This window comes from Tarenaya hassleriana, unplaced genomic scaffold (genome assembly GCF_000463585.1).
Source record: "Tarenaya hassleriana unplaced genomic scaffold, ASM46358v1 Cleome24, whole genome shotgun sequence".
Taxonomy (NCBI): Eukaryota; Viridiplantae; Streptophyta; class Magnoliopsida; order Brassicales; family Cleomaceae; genus Tarenaya; species Tarenaya hassleriana.
The window spans coordinates 1,436,950-1,454,448 of NW_010965696.1; the positions used below are offsets into that span (position 1 = coordinate 1,436,950).

The window sequence follows — 17,499 nt, forward strand, 5'->3', positions numbered from 1 at the left end:
GCTCTTATTACTGTCCTGTAAACCTTCACCCTTTCTGTTTATTATTCTTCCTCAGAAATTTTCATGTTGCCTCAGCTTTCTCAAGCTATTTTTCGCCCAACGTGTAGTCTATGATACTATTGCTTTCTAAATTATTCTTGTAAAAGTGATACTCTTTTTTTGCATCTGCAGTCGAAAAATCCAGTTTTCTTTGGCAATCCTTCTCCTTGGTGTTGGGATTGCAACAGTGACAGATCTTCAACTTAATGTTCTGGGATCCGTCTTGTCGCTCCTGGCTGTCCTCACTACGTGTGTGGCCCAAATTGTATCCTATGCTTGTCTTCTCTGTTCCCCTTTCTTTCATTCTTTTACCTTTCTATATGTCTTAATCTTAACAAGCACCAGTTAACTTGTTGCTTTGTCTCAGCGTTGCAGCAATGCCTGTTGAATTCTATGCTGTTGCTTTGTTACCTTAACCCAAATTTATGCAGATGACCAATACCATCCAGAAGAAATTTAAGGTTTCTTCAACCCAACTTTTGTATCAGTCTTGCCCATATCAAGCGATCACTCTTTTCATCATTGGCCCATTTTTGGACGGGCTCCTGACCAACAAGAACGTGTTTGCTTTCAAGTACACCTCTCAAGTCCTGGTGAGAATCAATTTGACTCAGTCGGGCAGCGCCTACTCTGGACTTTCTCTCCTTGTCAGTTTTCTGATCTTTTGATCATTCTGCTTTTATGATTTGCAGTTCTTCATTGTCCTGTCCTGCCTTATATCTGTATCCGTGAACTTCAGCACATTTCTTGTTATTGGGAAGACATCTCCGGTCACCTATCAGGTCCTGGGACATCTGAAAACATGTCTGGTTTTAGCTTTTGGCTACGTTTTGCTACGTGACCCGTTCAGCTGGCGCAACATTCTGGGCATACTGGTTGCTGTGGTCGGAATGGTTCTCTATTCTTATTACTGCTCGCTGGAGACACAGCAGAAGGCTAGCGAAGCATCAGCCCAGCTTCCCCAGGTATTTCTCATTTCTTTATCTTATGCACGTCTAAATATAATGTCCACTTCCTTCTTCCATATTACAACATTTTGAAGGGTCTCTCAGTCATTATTTGCCTGAGGCATTTGCTACTTTGGTATTTCCTATTTGGCAGAGCACAATAGTAACGGATAGTCTTATTTTAGATGATGAAGGAAAGCGAGAGCGATCCTCTAATTACAGCGGAAAACGGGAGCGGAATGTTATCGGAAGGCGTTGTGCCCAAGACTCCATGGAACTTGAACAAAGATGTGCAAGCATAAAAGCGGAATGAACCGTCGGCCATTATGGTATCGGAGATTCTTTGGATTATTTCGGTGGTGGAGTGCAGGAGAATCCGTTTGTTTTGGATCAGCAGAGGGGAAGTAGGGAGCGGAGGGAGAGTTTGTTGATTGAAAACATACATTAAAAAATGGCAAAAGTTTTGGTCCTTAGTTATTTTGTATTTAAAGGATGCCTCCATTCTTTCATGAACACAGGATATAGTTTTCTACTATATATATATATAATAAAATTTCTTGTTTGCTTAACAAGGGCACCAGTGGTCTAGTGGTAGAATAGTACCCTGCCACGGTACAGACCCGGGTTCGATTCCCGGCTGGTGCACGAGCTGTGATGACGTCAGCCTCTGCGGCGGTTGGGTCCGCGCGTTCATCTGACTACTCAGACGATACCGGCTTACAATTCTGAGCTCTTCTCTTTTTTTTTTTTTTCCGGGATGAATTTTTTAGATTAGGGTGCGGTGCCATCCAAACCTTAGCGCCAAAATCGTGCTCTACTTTTTAGCACAAAAGGGCATTTTGGGGCTTAGGGCGATATTAACTGAGATCGACGTGTCCCTTTTTATTATTATTATTATTAAAATATCAATTCAGTCGGATGCACAAAATGGTGTGCTGGTGGTAGATTTAGAGTAGTCCACTCTCTGACCAAACTGATGCTCATTTGTTTAGAGACAGGGGAAGCCCAGTTTAAGTTCCACAAGGATTTGGTCTAAACAGAGACCAATCTTAACACTATTTTCCAAAGAAGAAAAAATATCAAGAGGGATCGGCTTCCGGCACGAGCCAGAGTGAATGGCCACAAACAGCTTGATGATGTCAGTTTATCAACAAATTCTACATCACAGAGTCAGCCATTTTGCCTGAACAGCTTGTCGAGCATGGAAGCCGTGGAACGTTGCAGGGTTGTACTGAATCTGGTGGTGTAATCCCAAGTCAAAGGACTGAGATTTCGCCGGTCTCCCTTCAACCTCTATCCTCTCAGGGCTTCATTTAGAGGTGTTCATTCACGGTGTGTTATTTTTCGAAGACAGAGATATAATCCAATCATAATCACCATTACCAGATACGAATAAGATCAGAGATGCAAAGTGTAGCTTTGCCGTCCTGCAGTTGAACTTGCTGCTCCATTCCACTCTCTCTCTCTCTCAACGACACCATTCTTAATGCAAGAAACACCTCTGCACGAATGATTCAAGATTTGCAGAACTTCCCTCAAGAGAGACAGCGCAAACAACAAAGGATTCGACTCGTCATCACCCACTAGACGCAACACTCTGTTTCTGTCCGTCGCGTCCACTTGCTCTACTCTCATCTATCTCCTCCTGTATGGGAAGCCCCATGTTTAGGTCTATCCCTTCTTCTTTCTCTGAGTTTCTGTTCATCTTCTTCTTCTTCTTCTTCCTGAGCATAAGTGTCCTGAACCTCCTCTTGACTGTCATGCAGACGTTGCAGCAGCAGCAGGGCTTGTGCTTACCTTTCCCGCTCGGTGGCTGAATGCACACAATGCAACTGCACCCTGGCCTATGCCTCGGATGTCTTGTCGTGATCGCCTCTTCTGCTTCTTCTTCTCGGCCTTCTCCCAAGCCCGCCGCACTTGCCAACGCATCCAACCCTGACATCCCTTCTCTCTTCCTTTCCCAATTTCTTCTCTTCTTGGACTCTGTCACATATACGAGTAATCGATCAACCACATGGATACAAACATCATGGCCTTTCACAGGATCTGGCAATCGATCATTGAAGCCGCTTTGACCCAACACAAACGAGCTTAAAGCCTCTAGAGGAGGGAAGTAATAGGATGGTGGTTAGTCCTCATACCTTTCCCTAGTCTGAGACTCTCCAGTTCCTTCAAATTCTCCTCTGGGGCAGAACATGAACACCTACAGACATAATTCCCATGGGTTGGGAGAGTGCAAGAAAAATCAAATCCCAAGTGTCGTACTTAAAGGAATCTTCACCTGCCCACATCCCAAACGTTGTCTGAGCACTTCCACCTTGCAATAAGATGCACACCCATTGGTAACCTTCGCCATTTATAGCATTCGCCACACTGAGCCCATTGTTCATGTCCACTACACCAGTATGCAGCGGAAAGCAAGTTAGTGATGGAAGATAAAATGAAAGTAAGGAAGAAATATATCATAATGCCATGGATTTCTTCTTCGAGGAGGAAAATGACTTAATACCCAGAAGGCCGTGAAGTAAATACTATATTCTTCCCAAAGACGGGAGGTTCCTGAATCACAAGGACAATAGCTATCATTTGAAACCCGTTGTCATAAGCATGTCGAGAAGATTTTTATTACTTACATCATATTCTTCAAACTCGTGCTCCTCAACGGTGACAATAGTAGGTTTTGCATTGGGAGGGGGACGGAGCAAATCCTGTGCTTCTTCCCATGTGAGTCTCAGCTTCATAGCTTCTTCATTTTGCAAAAGCAGTCTCTTATTTTTTGTCCCGATGTTTCGAGTCCTCTTCTTGCCCTTTACCAGAAGCGAATCCTCATCACCGGTCCTGCCTCCATTATTCTGGCTTTTCTGCAATCTATTAGAACCATCAAGTGAACTCAAATGCTCAGGAAGACCCTTCACTTCTTTCAACATTTGCAATGGACCCGAGGAACCATTGATGGACGACGGGTTCTCAGTAACACCAGATGATAACGTATCCTCGGCTGAAACGCCGTTTGTGAGACCAGAACCCTGCTTATGAATATCAGCTGCGTATAAGGATCAGATTCAAGTGGAACTCTATTGCTAATACACGCATGCCAAAAATTCTGAGCAGGGGGAAGTAGATCCCGACCTGCTGCTCCCCACTGTTAGCTGTCTTTCGGAAACCCATTACAAATTTGCCACCGGGATCTATCCGACTGAACGTTACTGTAACAAAAACACAAACACAGATGAGGAAGGTGCCATTGGGTTTTAGATACACATTCCTCTCAACAACAAAGAGATGGCACATTACGATAGTTCAAAGGAAAAAAAAGGGACAAGGTTGCTAAGAAGGTAATGGAAGCTTTTGTCAAAACAAAAGAAAAGTTAAAGAAGAGGATGCTGAGCCCTACCGGTATCACCGGCCTGCAGTTGCATGGCCTGAATGCAGGGGGTAACGCCTTCTAAGACATACATCCTACTATTGTTATTGGGCCAATACCTGAACTGAAACGTCCATTCTTTCCCCTTCACATCTTGAATTTTCAAAGGAATGCCTTCTGATTGATTGATGGAAGGAAAATATGCCTATGTTCCATTTCCATCCAATTTCCACGAATGCATAACTCTCAGATTGATTTCATGGAGAAGGGGAAAATCAAAAGGAAAGCACAAGTATGGGCAATATTACTTCCGCGCATGCTTTTGGAAGAACAAGACGACCAATACGACCGGCATCGCTGGCACTGAGAACCTTCTCGAAGAGAGGAACAATTTTTGAATTCAAGCTAAAATCGTTAAGATGAACATGGAGTAACACCAAATTTTCTTTACGATAATCTGTTTTGGGCATTTGCAATAGTCATCAAGCAGGGAGAGACAAGAAAAGGGGTAAGAAGGATACTTCCCAGAGATCTGCTGAAGCTCCTGATCAGAAATTCTCGGCCAATAGCGAGGAAGCAAATGGTTTCTCCCACGTCCTTCGGCAGGTGGCCTCACAAGTCGTAACTGAGAAGAAGAAGAAGCAGGATTGCTAGTTCCAGGAGCCGTTGAAACAGTAGATTTTGAGGGTTTTGGCAACACAGAGAAAGAAGGCTCTACGGTTGGAGATTGAGTAGCAATGCTCGGTTTTTTACCCTCAGTAACCTCACTTGAAAGGGACGGAGCAGAGGGAGTTACTGCCAAAGACATACTCAAAGATGGTTGCGAAAGTGATTCCTGCATATCCCTGGTGACTGAAGCAGACGTAGTACTGTCTGGTTCCAAATGTTTACCGAATCCAGGGTGAGGCATGAACCCTTCTGCCCTTTTGTCTCCACCAAGGAGAGTTTGAGGTTCACCGCTCTGAGACCGAGACAAGAGGTCAGGTTCATGATCCTCAGCAATCTGACACAACTGTGACAATCTTCCACCATCGATATTATTACCAAGAATTCCACCTTTACCATTGTGGGGTGGTTGCCTATCAGCCAGTATCATAGTTAATCTGCCAAGTAGATCATGATTTTCGCCTCTCTTACTCTGCAAAAGCACAAGAAAGAACGCCACCTCTTGTAAAACATGAAGATGAGCAAAACGAAACTGAACTAAATCTACTCACCAAGCTAGTATTATAGCAGCTGCTAGTGCAGGTACTACAACCAACGCCCCCAAAGTCCAGGAGCTCGACCATGAGCTTGGAAGCAATGCATCCACAGTGAAGACTCTTGTCCAAGCAAAAAGAAACATCGGAATCAGACCAGCATTGTAAGAAAATGGGGAAGGCAATGGAATCAAAGAGTGAGGAAGAGTTTCAATTCAAACGTACCTTATGGCAAAAATAGCATTCCCTCCAACCAGATTGCTCCTTATGGAATGTGTCGCAGAAGAGTGAACTCTCGTAGGCGGATCTAAAGGCAAATCAATTCAATTCAACCCACAATCAGCATCACTGTTTCTTCGTCTTCTTCTTTTTACCCTTTGTGGGTTTGCAAATTTCACGTGATAATGTCGTCATCTCTCTCTCTCTCTCTCTGTTTATACACATACTCACTCGCACTTGTATATCAAAGAGTCGAGATTGGTGAACGGACAGGTACTCATAACTCAGCTTTTTTGTCAGACTAAGAACCCCAAATGGATCCAATTAACACGGAAAACAGCACGAATGATCACGCACAGATCGAGATCTCAGTTATACTCATAATAGGCATCAAAACAATCATCCAGAATCTTGTTCATCGGCAGAATCGGAAGGGAACGAGAAATTAAGGAGAGAGAGAGACAGAGAGAGAGAGAAATACCCGCAACGAAAGCAGAGATCAGCAACGCCATCGTTTCGTAGAGGCCAACCTTTCTTCCATTCGACGGTGGTGGTGGCGGCACAGGACGCGTTCATGCAAATCTTTTGACCCATTTTGACTTGGGCATCGGCGAAATCGGCAGCTCGAACAACGCAGAAGCAAAACCCGATTGAAGAAATCCCAATCAGCTCCAAAACCCTAACGCCCCTTGAGCCAGAAGCCCGAATCTGATGAGAAATTGACGTGAATTAAAGCAGAGACAAGCCATGAACATGCACAGACGTAAGTCAAATCAGAGCCCGTCGGGATCGAAGAATCCAGAATCTAGAGTACAACTGCCAAGAACGGCGCTCACGGAGAAGAAATTAGAGAGAGAGACAAGGATAATAGAGAACGACGGCGAAGAAGAGGGGATGTGTAAGAAGAAGAAGAAGAAGAAGACAGCAACGTTTGGCGATGGGTTTTATCTTCGATGAAGTCGCGAGGAAAACATGGGAAGAGAGAGAGAGAGTGTGCATGCAAAGGATAACAGACGTATAAAATGCATGCACGAGACATGAGGACACGCCACGCCGCTTAACCCAAAACACAGACAGCAGAAGACTTCAGTTTTTTTTTCATCAACCATATCGAAAAGTATCATCTTTCGAGGAATCTTTTTAACTTGAGCCCTTACACCCATTGACTGCCCTAGGATCCTGGACAATGTCCCATATTTTTGTTTTATTAATACACAACAAATTTTATCAAAAAATATATATCATATATTCTCTTAACGCAAATCGCCCCACACTTTTTTTTTCTCCACCCCCCCATATATATATATTTTTTATCCACAAAACTCACATAAGATTGTGCAAATTTCATGTTCATCTTCACGTGACTCGTAGTTGTCGCCGACGAGGTGGGTGGGGGAAAAGGCTAAAGCCATGGTACAAAAGGGACATGTTTTCGCACGTGGGAAATTTCACCCCTCCCCCGCATTTATCTCCCAATTCAAAGCCATAATTAAATATACACACATATACGTATGCATATGGTCACATGTTAGAATAACAATTAATAATATGTGTAATAGATGAGTTAATGAGAGAAAAATGTCAAAGATGAATTTAGTTAGAGAGGGGGATTAATTAGTGAATAAAGAGAGGAAGGGAACCTAGTTAGTAGGGCTGGACATTTTTATCCGACACCCGTGGGTTTCCGGGTACCCTGTCTCACGGATACCCGGGACTCAGTACTCGTGAGACAATAAGACAGAGTTCGGGTTTGGTGAGATGAAAAACCTGAGTTTCGGGTTTGGTTCGAGTTCGAGAATTGTAGAACGGGTTATCTTACGGGTACCGATAAATAAGTAAATTACGAAAATACCCCTGTTTTTTAATACATTTTTAACAATACCCCTAACCCTAATTCACTAATGAGGTCCGCATCTCTCTCTTCTCAGGCGGCATCATCTTCTAGGAACAAAAAAAAATCTCGCCATTCCCTCGAGCTCTCGTCGCGTTGTTCCTTCGTTCTCTCACCGCGTCGTTCGGTCTCTCCGTCTTCGCCGTTGCCGTTCGTTCTCTCCGCCCCGCCGTCGTCGTTTGGTCTCTTCGTCTCCGCCGTTCGAGTCTCCTCCATCTTCGCCTTTCGAGTCTCCTCCGTCTCCGCCGTTCGTGTCTACTTCGTCTCCGTCGTCGCCGTTCGGTCTGTGGTATCGTTTCCCCCAATTGTTTTCTTCTGTTCTCATTCTGTGCCTGTTTCCATTTAAATTGTATTTGGGATTTGCATGGTAAATTTATAACTGCGTTTAGGACCTCTGTTTTTTTCGGATGTTTTTCAGGATGACTAGCAAATAGATTTAAACCATTGAGATTACAGGTCATGTATGAAACCAAGGCCAGATTCTTTTCTCGGATCTCTGGCTTTATTTCTGGTATTTTCTGTAAGATGCAAGGCTATTTCTGTAGTCAGAAACAAACAAGAACCAAGTCTCTGTTGCAGATCGATCTCTCTTCGATATTTTTCTTGATTCTCCGAAAAAATTGGGTACTAAGACAAAGTTCAAATGTGTTATTGATTCTAATTCTAATTTCGATTTGTATGTTTTTTTGTTGGTATAGGTATGCTCTTCATATGCGTTCAAGAATTGTGATGCATTTTGGATATGTTTTGAATGTTGTTGAACTTGAATCATGATGTATTTTAGATTTTATTCAATTTATAATGATGATGCATTTTGGATATGTTTTGGATGTTGAATTTTATGTTGATGATGTATGTATTGTAAATTTGCACAGTTTTTTTGTTTTAAAATTTTTTTACACAAATACGGTTTCGGGTTTCGCGGATACCCGATCTCGTGTCTCGGGTACCCGAATCTCGGGTATCCGGGTTTCATGAGATAGAGAACGAGATGTTTCAGTCAAAAACCCGGCGAGACTGAGACCGAGATAAAGATACCCTGAAAAGTCCGGGTACCCACCCGTGCCCACCCCTAATAGCTAGCTAGGGGATTGGGGCTCACATTTCCAACTTTGCAACCAACATGTTTCTCATTTTATAATAATGAGCATCTCGAATTTAAAGTAAAAAGCTGACACCTTCTCACCCTCTTTTGTATTTTTGCTAGTCAATTCTCTTAGAGGTGCATGCATGCGTAGAATACACCTAATTAAGTTGTTTTTCACGCTTTTGAATTTTTCGATTATACCATTTAATCTCCGCCTTATAAAGATTGGACACTCTGAATTTCGAATATCTACCCAACGACGCTAGAGTGACGAATTTAGACAAATTTATAATTGAGTTAATTGTGAGTTCATTATATTTTTTCTGGGAATAAATTTAAATTTTATATGAGGATATTTAACAATTTTTATTTAAAATTTATAAAAGAAATCAATTTTTTTTAATAAAAGGAATGAAGGCATAAGCCCTATTACTAGTGAATTGGTTATATATATATATATATATACACACACACAAAAAAAAGAAAGACCTTTACAAATCTAACGACAACATCAACAAAAGGCATGTAGTGTTTAATGAACCTTTTCCTTGACTACATTCACAATTTGCAACACTATGAGCAAAGACAGGGTTGTAACTAGCAACAAGCGCATGCGCTTGCGGGCAAGTGAAATCACATTTCCAATATGATCTCCCTGGAAATAGTTCACAGATCGCTGATAAATTTCGAATTAACGCATGCAGACAGGGAACGAACTTACCAACTTCTTAAAGAGTTCTGAAACAAGGCCCTCTCAAAACGAACAAGTTGAAGCGTGTGTCTTTCGAGCATTACAATTTGTTGTAACGAGTCCCCACTTGCCTTCGTCCTTGCCATTTCTCTTCCTTCTGTTCCTGTTCCTGTCACTAAAGCCTCACGAATCTAGCTTTTCCCACTTACCAAACCTGCCAAGAAATTCAAAGGAAAAAAAAAGGGTTTTGTTTTTTCCGGGGGTTCAATGACTTACCTCTTTTTCTGTAATGGCGAGCTTTGGGTTCCTCTTTCTCGTAGTTACTGCATCTAGACAACGGTTAAGAATGTCAGATATTTGGCAGGTAGAAGGAATCTGTTGAGGAAATGATAGAATGAGCAAGAATGTTTCACCGTACATACTCATTTTCGGGCGTCTTCACCGAAGATGACGAGGTTTCTCCTGCCTGCTCTTGCGTTGCTTTCCGATTCACTTTATGACTCATCCTATCCCTTGTTTCTTCCGTTCTCTCGTTCTCGTTCTCGTTCCCGTTCTCGGAGCTAACAGCTTCAGTTTTCATTTTGTTCTCTTGCTTTGGTTCATGTTTGCGCTTGACTGGTAAGCAGATTACGTCATGGTCGTGTTCATCGTTTGCAGGGCCTCGTTGTACATAAACGTTGGGAAGCCACGTCTCGTGAACAGAACCAGAAATACAAGATGATTGCCGATGCAAACCACCAAGCTCAAGGTCTGGAAATGCACGTGGCTTTTCTCCCTCCGGTCTGATATCTGAGACGGAGATTGGATCATGAAAATTCCAGCCAGAAATGGTCGAGATAGCGATAATAATATTACTACTAATAAATATAACAATTTCAGAGCATCTTGGATTACCAAAAGATTCGGAGTGAAGGAAGTCTAATGATGGAACGGATGGATCTCTGCAACTTGGCATGGGACTGGACGATGGAGGAGGAGTCATGGTAAAGCTTTCAGAAAAATGAGGCAAACCCGAGGCCATGTTCTTGAAGGTAAATCCTTCTGCAAACCAATTGCCTGGTTTTTCTAGATCTCCATGTCCATGGGAGGAGGAAGTGTATCTGTGGCTGGTGCATTTCGACCTTTCTGGGTTTGACGCTAACTCATAGTCTTCCAGCCCGTCTTTTCTATTCAAATGGTGACATCCGTCCCTTTCTTCCCACGCTTTTTGGGCAAAGCAACTATTCAGATCATTCTTGTCTCCATGATTTTGAAAGGAATCAAGATCCCTTCTCCTCTGTCGTGTCGTATCGGTCTTCAACCTTGAAATGGTGGTCTCACCGGTCCAAACTGACAAAATTTTTAGTAGGAAAAGGACCTTAAATTCCTAGTAATAATCAAATGTTTGCAAGATCCATGACTTGTGATTCAGAATATCTTTCATAACTGCAATACCTGCACTAGACGAACACGATTCATCGCTGCCAGAAATTGTATAAAGGTGTCAGTATCGCCGTTCAATCTATATATACTATATGAAGCACAATATGAATAAGAAATCTTGTAGATTCTTACCTACGCAAGCTCAGACTGTCCTTGTCTTTCTCAGCTCGGAAGGATGACCAAACTGGAGGGTCAAATTCATCTCCAAAATCAAACTTCTCTGGGGAATTGAAATATCTGGATGCCCTTAAAACAAGTTCATTTCCGAAATCAAACATCTCCGGGCTGATTTTTTAACACTGATAAGTTTGAATAGAGCTTCAAGCATTTGAAGGAAATTTGACTGACAGTGTTCTACTGGAACTTGGGTGTTCAATGCCCGCTTCCGGTATCTTACGCCTTTGGACTAACGAATCTGAAGACACAAGGAGAACCAAGGAAAATCCAGATGAAATTTGCAACAGGAATATTCCAGGAAAGATTGTGGATTACATTCTTCTCCAACTTCAAAAACAAGGGATAGAGGAAGCTAAAACACCGTGAGCAAAGTGAGGGAAGCCAAAGATATATGGCTTAGTGTAATGGGAGACAAAATATAGGTTCAAATGCATGCTTTTAGACAACTCATTGCATAGATATCAAATGAAATTTTCCTGAGAGCCTTTTTGAGAGCATACATGAACGCGGCTAGATTCCTTTAATTTAATTGAACCATACCCACCGTCAGTGCTAGGTCTTGCAGTAGTTCCCATGTAATCCCTACATATAAATGACTGCATGTCAGGAGGTAAGAGTATCGTCATTCAGAACAGGGACAGAATGAAAAATCACCTCTTCTTTGTCGGATGGTCTTCTGCAGAAGAGCGACCTGGAAGGTAGTCATTTACATATTCCAGAAAGTCAGCTTTCGTACTTTCCATTTCAAATGGCTGTTGGTCCTTCCAGTACATATTGTCCTCTCTGTCATCGAGGAAGCTGGACCTGGCTGGTGAGGTAAAAAGAAGAAAACACATTCCTCAGGTTTTGCTGTTTGTTGAATTTTATACCCATAATATGCGTGAAGAAACAACACATTGATTTAACTATGTCTTATATGATAAGGTGGAGATACATCCCTCCTCACTTAGCAAGAAATATGGCAAAATTGCATGAGTTGTGGGAAACAGAGTATAGAAAGAAAATGAAGCCACATCCAACAGAAATTACCATTCCGTTCATTTTCATTGTGGGCTCTTCTGTTGTCAAAGTCTGCGGTTTCGAGGAAGAAGTTTCTCGAGTCACTGATATATGGTTTGTGCGAATACTCTCTGGAATGGGGCAGTCTCTGCTTTCTGGTGCCACCTGAAGCTTGTATTCCTGAGGAGAATCTAAAAGGATGGCCACCTTGGAACATCTTGCTGCTTTCCAAAATTGCATCCTGCACCGGGAATATAAAACGGTGGGTCAATAGAAGCATTGCGAAGCCATTAGCTAAAAAATAAGTTGGCAAGATTTTGCAACCACTTCCGTCTCAAGGTCGTCGTGTTCATCTCTGACACCAGATATATCTGGTGGGCTTGAAACCTTCCACGGAGAGGAGCGCCAAGAGGGGTATGTTCTTTCATATCACAGGTGAAACAAATTTAGTAAAGTATCATCCTAAATATAAAAGGTACATTCTACTACAAATATAAAGGAGGACGCAACATAAATTAACAACAGTAGAGCGAAAACAAAAGAGATTGCAGAGTTTTCCTCACCTGTCAGGCCGCTGTGGAGAATGTGTTGGCGTTTCTGTCTTTATTTTACCTAATCCTGAATGCAGAAAGCAGGGGACAAATGAAAATGGCACAATAGGTATATTCAACAGAAAATACAAGAACTGTCTAGGTATGCGAATAGAGGTTAAAACTGTCCCACTAGTTGATACTCTCTAACAGAAGTACCTTCAACTGAAAATGCCATGTGAGCCTCACATCGGGGATTTTCTTCCATGTTGGTTGTTGCAGGATCATCAGCAACCAAATCAAACACAGATAACTCTGGAATATAGTGGCGAACAAAACTGAGAAACAAGACTTGTGCCTAGTTCGATATTAGAGATGAACACAGAGAGAAGCAAGTGCTCAGAGTCAGAAGTCAATCCAGAACGAAAACAAAATGGAACTATCCTTTCTAGATATTTTTGAGATATTAATTCCACCCCAAGTTATACTCACGACTTACTCTGCTCTGTACACTCCGTCAACAGGTCTGTTCTGTTGTTTGTTCTCTTGGAATCATTTATCTGGTTGCCTTGCCCTGGGACACTAAATGAAGTCCTACAAGATAGAAGTGTAAAATTTCTGTAAGATATGCAACAAGGTCCACTTTGACAGACATGTGGGGAAATGAACATTTGCATGAAGACATTCCATAAAAACAGAGGAAGAAAATATGTACTTCTTTGACAACGCAGGCTCCACTTTGACTCCAGACAAACTTCCTGCGTTATCACATTAGCAAGATGAGCATAGGGCCATATTCATGGATCAGATATTACATGACCTTTAATACTTTACCTATTTCTTTTGGAATATTGTGCTTCTTTGTAGAGGAATCAGCAGCCAGATCTCCCTTTCCTTGAAATTACCAGTGACACAATTTAGAAGGAGCAAAATATTGTTGTATGTCAAGGTTTTGATTGCAAGATGCACCAAATTTAAGTGAAACAATGATTACACCAATATTTCACTCAGGGTGTCTACAGGAAATCCGGGAACATATCATTAAAAAAAAAGATCACCTTCGGCACAAGAAGTGTTGTGTTGCGGAACAGCAGTTGACAAGTTGAGCAAATTTAGAATATCCAAGGAACGATGTTGCATCTGAAATGGCCTAGTACTGGTTGGTTCATCGGCACAGCTGTCAGATCCAACTCCTAGCTGCTGCTGCTGCTGTTGCCGTCTCCTCTGTTCAAAGTATTGCTGTTGCCTTAAGATTCAAGAATGAAAAGAAAGCAAAAACCGTGAGGTCCAAATGCGATGACATCTTTCGTTGAGAAGCATATGGTGTAAGGTTTTTCATAAAAAGAAAAATAATGGTTCTACACACCTCTTCTTCACAGAAGTGTGCGTCTGAAAGCTCCAAAAAGGATGCCACGAGAGAAATAAAGGGTCAGAGCTGAAATAACTTATCATCTCATTTGCATAATATGGAAATGGTCAGGGGTTGTGTTAACAGGATTGACAAATTAGCATACCCTTCGTAGAGAAGCAACTACTTCTTATTCCTAATATAACTGTATTACTTATTTAAAAAAGGTAAAAAAAATTACTCACGGCAGCGACTTTCCGCCTTGATCCTCCCATCCACTGCAGCATTCTTAGCTTATGATAGAGCTGCAACTTAGAATTACGAGCAATCTGAACCGAGCAAAACGCATCGTCAATCTTCCATTCGAATAGCAAAGCAGCTCGTCCAACAGAATTCAAATTCAAACTAGAAACGAAAGAATCATCTCGAGAAACTCGCAACAAGAAACCTAAGGCATTATCATGAGCAGACGATCACTACCAGAAAAGAAACCTAAGGCAAACTCGGCAACAAATCGCGAGAATAACAAGAAAAAAACCAGTAATTAATCCAGAAAATCAACTGATTCAAAAGTCATACTTAGAAAACCGTTGAAGCTTCCTCGGCCTTCGGGAATCAATACCAAATTCGTCGCGCAAACCAGTAATTAAGAACAATGGCAACTGCTATGAAGGAACGATGAAGACGATGAATTTGAGGAAGAAGGCGAAGGAGATCCCGATTGAGAGGCGAAAGATCAAATTTGCAGTACATGAAGTCAAAATGAGATCAAAGACGACGCGTGAGCGAGAGCGGTCTCCTCATTTTTCTGATTTCGAAAACGTCACTGTGCTTTCCACTATGAATGTTGTTTCCCGCGGGCGCAATTTATCCATACGGACACCATTATGATTGGGCCTGTCCACTGGGTGGGCTTAGGCCCATTAAATAAGATATGCATCAATTTAGAAGAATTTTATGTTGATTAAAAATTAATTAGAGTGGTTTTGTCTAATTAAAATATATACATCTTATTTAGATAAAACTGAAAAAAGAAAGGTTTCTTTTACCGTTTTATCACCCACACCACACAACATAATTTTCATTTATAAAAGTATTTATTTTCTAAAAAATTTATGTTTATTCAATTTCTAACAAGAACGCGTATTTCCCGTCTGGGGCTTTCTTTTAATACAACTACAATTCACAAAAGCAAATTACTTTCGCTTTTTGTTTTTTACAAAAACATTCCAAAGGCATACACAACTGTTATGACAACAACAATATTACAAAACCCTGAATCAATCAAGAGGACCTCGGCTTCATAACAATGGTGGAGTGATTGAGGATGTGTAAGCTGAACTGTCCACCTTTCTCAGTGGTATCAACCTGAGATTTCCCTGGCGGAGGAAGCAGCTCGAAGTTCTGAACAAGCCTTCCGATGGTGATTCCCAATATGGGCAGTGCCAAAATGATTCCTGGGCAGCTTCTCCGTCCCACTCCAAACGGGATATACCTGAAATCATTCCCGTTCGCTTCCACATTCGACTCTTCCTCCAAGAACCTCTCTGGCCTGAACTCGTCCGGTTTCTTCCAGTTGTTTGGATTGTTGGCCAGAAACCAGGCATTGACGAGGATCTTGCTCTCGGCTGGTACGTCATACCCTCCGAGCTTTCCTTCATGGAGGTTCATGTGAGGCACGAGGAGAGGAATCGCCATTCTGTATCTCAGCGTCTCCTTGATCACGGCCTGCAAGTATGGGAGCTTGTGGATGTCTGGCTCTGTTATCTGGACGCCATGTCCAAGAACAGTGTCCAGTTCGTTCCTCAGCTTTGTTTGGATCTCCGGATGGTTCACTAACTCAGCAATCCCCCACTCGATTGACCATAACGTCGTCTCAATCGCTGTTCCGAAGAACCAATTGTCAGAAATGGTAACAAATTTGCAAATTTTCAAATGCATTTTTGGTAATATTGTATTTCTTTTTGGGCGTCTAATTCTAATGCCCCAAATCTTTTTTTGTCAAAGGCCCCAAATCTTTACCCTATAAATATACATACCAAACTATGAACTACCAAAGACTTCTCTGTAACAAGACGTAACGTGGGGACCGATCACATGTTTTGAAAGGGACAAAGAAGTTAAGAACAGTTACCGGCGACGTTGATGTTCTCGACGATGTAAAGAACGTTGTCCTCATTGATCTCTCCCTTCTGCTGAGCATCCAAGATGTGATCAATGGCGCATTTCAATCCTTCGTTGCTCGTAGGCTTGGTGCTCGCAATTTGCCTGAGTGATTTAACCAGTCAATCCAAAAATCCCACATTGCCAGTAACAAAATTGATCAAAAGAAAGATCGAGATGACGAACGAACTCACTTCCTCTCGTCGACGAAGTGCTTCTTGAACAGTTGCAGCCTCCGTTCCTTTACCTCCTTGCAAATCTTCAAATACCCTCTCAGGAACGGCCTAAGGATGGGGATAAAATCTCCATAGTTGTACTCGAAGCTCTGAGCCAATCGACTTCTCTCGCCGTTCAAAGCCTTGAGCTGAACGAACAACGGATCGTCCTCACTCTCAAACCTTCTGTCGAACATAATCCGGTACATATTGTTGTACATCATCAGCTGAAGCCTCTTCCTCAGCACGACTCCCTTCGTCGCAGCATCAGGATTCTTCTTCATATCCTCGACCACACACGCCGCTTCGTACTCCCAACCCTGCCGATTCTGCTGCACGACCTTGTTGGTGAAGAACGGCACCGTCATGATCCGCCGCATCTTCCGCCAGTGCTCTCCGTAGACCGTGAACACCATGTCCTGACCCTTCCCGGTGAAGATATCGAAGACGACGTTCCTGGTTCTGGATCCGAACTCAACGCCCTGCGTGTGGAGCACATCCTTCGCTAGATCCGGCGACGAAACAACGACGAGATTTCTCTGGCCCATTCGGAGGAGGAATATTTCTCCGAATTTTCGAGCGAGATCGGTGAGATTGCGGTGATTGAGATCATCTCCGACTTGGAGCCAGTTTCCAAAAACCGGAACCGGTAACGGACCCGGAGGAAGCTTCAATTTCTTGCCACGGAGCTTGGAAATGGCGATCGCGAGAAGCACCGCGAAGAAGACGGCGATGAGGCTCTTCTCTAACAAGAGAAGGTCCATTTCCCGGCGCGAGAAGGGCTCAGAGATAGAAGAAGCAGTCAAAGCTGCTGAAAAACAGGAGTGTTGGGAGAGACTGAATTTATAATAGAAAGCGGAAGAGTTGTGGGCTTGGGCCCCGCGTTACGGAATATGACGGCGTTAGGTGGGTGAACGCAAGAACTTCTGACGCCGTTATATTTGACGGAGTGAGTGGTGTGAATTGGGGGGAAGGGTTTGGTGAGCGAGAGCCGAGAGTTGCTGATGTCAAACTGTGTATTAAGATTAACCTCTTGTGCCTTTAATTACATGTAATTATTAAAGCTAATAGATTTAGAAAGTAAAATTATTAATGGTTTAGTTCTTGAAGTATGCCTACAAGTTATCATATTATATAGACCGTCAAAGATAATGTACGATATTATTTTTAAACATTTGCATATTTTCGGCTTAATATATATATATGTT

At 42.4% G+C, this 17,499-nt stretch overlaps 4 protein-coding genes and 1 non-coding gene across 19 annotated transcripts in view; 2 read left to right on the top strand and 3 right to left on the bottom strand.

The window, feature by feature from the left end:
* LOC104815823 (uncharacterized membrane protein At1g06890-like) overlaps positions 1 to 1,495 on the top strand; it is a 3,351-nt gene extending 1,856 nt beyond the window's left edge. The window contains exons 6-9 of one of the 2 annotated variants that reach the window (XM_010544379.2): positions 172 to 304; positions 471 to 632; positions 732 to 1,004; positions 1,141 to 1,495. In XM_010544379.2, coding sequence (XP_010542681.1) covers positions 172 to 304; positions 471 to 632; positions 732 to 1,004; positions 1,141 to 1,299 — 727 coding nt within the window. In that variant the 3' untranslated portion in view covers positions 1,300 to 1,495. The remainder of the gene's footprint in view (positions 1 to 171; positions 305 to 470; positions 633 to 731; positions 1,005 to 1,140) is intronic. The other variant, XM_010544380.1, reaches the window with a different exon arrangement.
* A 65-nt stretch (positions 1,496 to 1,560) lies between these two features.
* TRNAG-GCC lies at positions 1,561 to 1,631 on the top strand. Its single transcript has one exon. It is a non-coding gene; the product is annotated as a tRNA-Gly (tRNA).
* A 320-nt stretch (positions 1,632 to 1,951) lies between these two features.
* On the bottom strand, positions 1,952 to 5,975 carry LOC104815824 (B3 domain-containing transcription repressor VAL1-like). Its single transcript, XM_010544382.1, has 11 exons — positions 5,775 to 5,975; positions 5,568 to 5,670; positions 4,872 to 5,488; positions 4,659 to 4,755; positions 4,381 to 4,555; positions 4,116 to 4,192; positions 3,620 to 4,012; positions 3,496 to 3,545; positions 3,268 to 3,381; positions 3,128 to 3,189; positions 1,952 to 2,969 (listed from the first exon to the last, which is right to left on the bottom strand). Exons 2-11 carry the CDS (start codon positions 5,637 to 5,639, stop codon positions 2,563 to 2,565), a joined length of 2,064 nt encoding a protein of 687 aa, XP_010542684.1. The 5' UTR covers positions 5,640 to 5,670; positions 5,775 to 5,975; the 3' UTR covers positions 1,952 to 2,562.
* A 3,391-nt stretch (positions 5,976 to 9,366) lies between these two features.
* Positions 9,367 to 14,235, bottom strand: LOC104815825. 14 transcript variants are annotated; one of them, XM_010544384.1, is made up of 19 exons: positions 14,159 to 14,235; positions 13,932 to 13,954; positions 13,624 to 13,811; positions 13,400 to 13,459; positions 13,281 to 13,323; positions 13,065 to 13,159; positions 12,785 to 12,880; positions 12,599 to 12,653; positions 12,363 to 12,456; positions 12,066 to 12,276; positions 11,691 to 11,844; positions 11,581 to 11,618; positions 11,208 to 11,274; positions 10,992 to 11,105; positions 10,872 to 10,897; positions 10,332 to 10,766; positions 9,860 to 10,226; positions 9,714 to 9,766; positions 9,367 to 9,612 (listed from the first exon to the last, which is right to left on the bottom strand). In XM_010544384.1, exons 1-19 carry the CDS (start codon positions 14,198 to 14,200, stop codon positions 9,464 to 9,466), a joined length of 2,310 nt encoding a protein of 769 aa, XP_010542686.1. In that variant the 5' UTR covers positions 14,201 to 14,235; the 3' UTR covers positions 9,367 to 9,463. The 14 variants fall into 14 exon arrangements, with proteins under 14 accessions (XP_010542686.1, XP_010542689.1, XP_010542691.1 ...); XM_010544387.1 differs by having other exon boundaries at positions 10,992 to 11,096; positions 12,360 to 12,456; XM_010544389.1 differs by having other exon boundaries at positions 9,367 to 9,600; positions 9,714 to 9,760; positions 12,360 to 12,456.
* Positions 14,236 to 15,125: 890 nt separating this feature from the next.
* On the bottom strand, positions 15,126 to 17,107 carry LOC104815827 (trans-cinnamate 4-monooxygenase). Its single transcript, XM_010544397.2, has 3 exons — positions 16,271 to 17,107; positions 16,048 to 16,181; positions 15,126 to 15,796 (listed from the first exon to the last, which is right to left on the bottom strand). Exons 1-3 carry the CDS (start codon positions 17,053 to 17,055, stop codon positions 15,198 to 15,200), a joined length of 1,518 nt encoding a protein of 505 aa, XP_010542699.1. The 5' UTR covers positions 17,056 to 17,107; the 3' UTR covers positions 15,126 to 15,197.
* Positions 17,108 to 17,499: the final 392 nt, after the last annotated feature.

Bases quoted from the DNA above. Each gene is read 5' to 3' on its own strand.
- LOC104815824 (XM_010544382.1), bottom strand. From the start codon at position 5,639: ATGGTCGAGCTCCTGGACTTTGGGGGCGTTGGTTGTAGTACCTGCACT. The intron at 4,556-4,658 runs GTAATATTGCCC...AATGGAACATAG, and splicing joins TTCCAAAAGCATGCGCGGAA to GCATATTTTCCTTCCATCAA. The intron at 3,190-3,267 runs GTGAAGATTCCT...TTATGTCTGTAG, and splicing joins AACGTTTGGGATGTGGGCAG to GTGTTCATGTTCTGCCCCAG.
- LOC104815825 (XM_010544383.1), bottom strand. From the start codon at position 14,200: ATGCTGCAGTGGATGGGAGGATCAAGGCGGAAAGTCGCTGCC. The intron at 13,324-13,399 runs GTAAAGTATTAA...GTGATAACGCAG, and splicing joins CAATATTCCAAAAGAAATAG to GAAGTTTGTCTGGAGTCAAA. The intron at 10,767-10,871 runs GTATTGCAGTTA...AAATTTTGTCAG, and splicing joins ATCGTGTTCGTCTAGTGCAG to TTTGGACCGGTGAGACCACC.
- LOC104815827 (XM_010544397.2), bottom strand. From the start codon at position 17,055: ATGGACCTTCTCTTGTTAGAGAAGAGCCTCATCGCCGTCTTCTTCGCG. The intron at 16,182-16,270 runs GTGAGTTCGTTC...TAAATCACTCAG, and splicing joins CACTTCGTCGACGAGAGGAA to GCAAATTGCGAGCACCAAGC. The intron at 15,797-16,047 runs GTAACTGTTCTT...TCTTCGGAACAG, and splicing joins CGAGAACATCAACGTCGCCG to CGATTGAGACGACGTTATGG.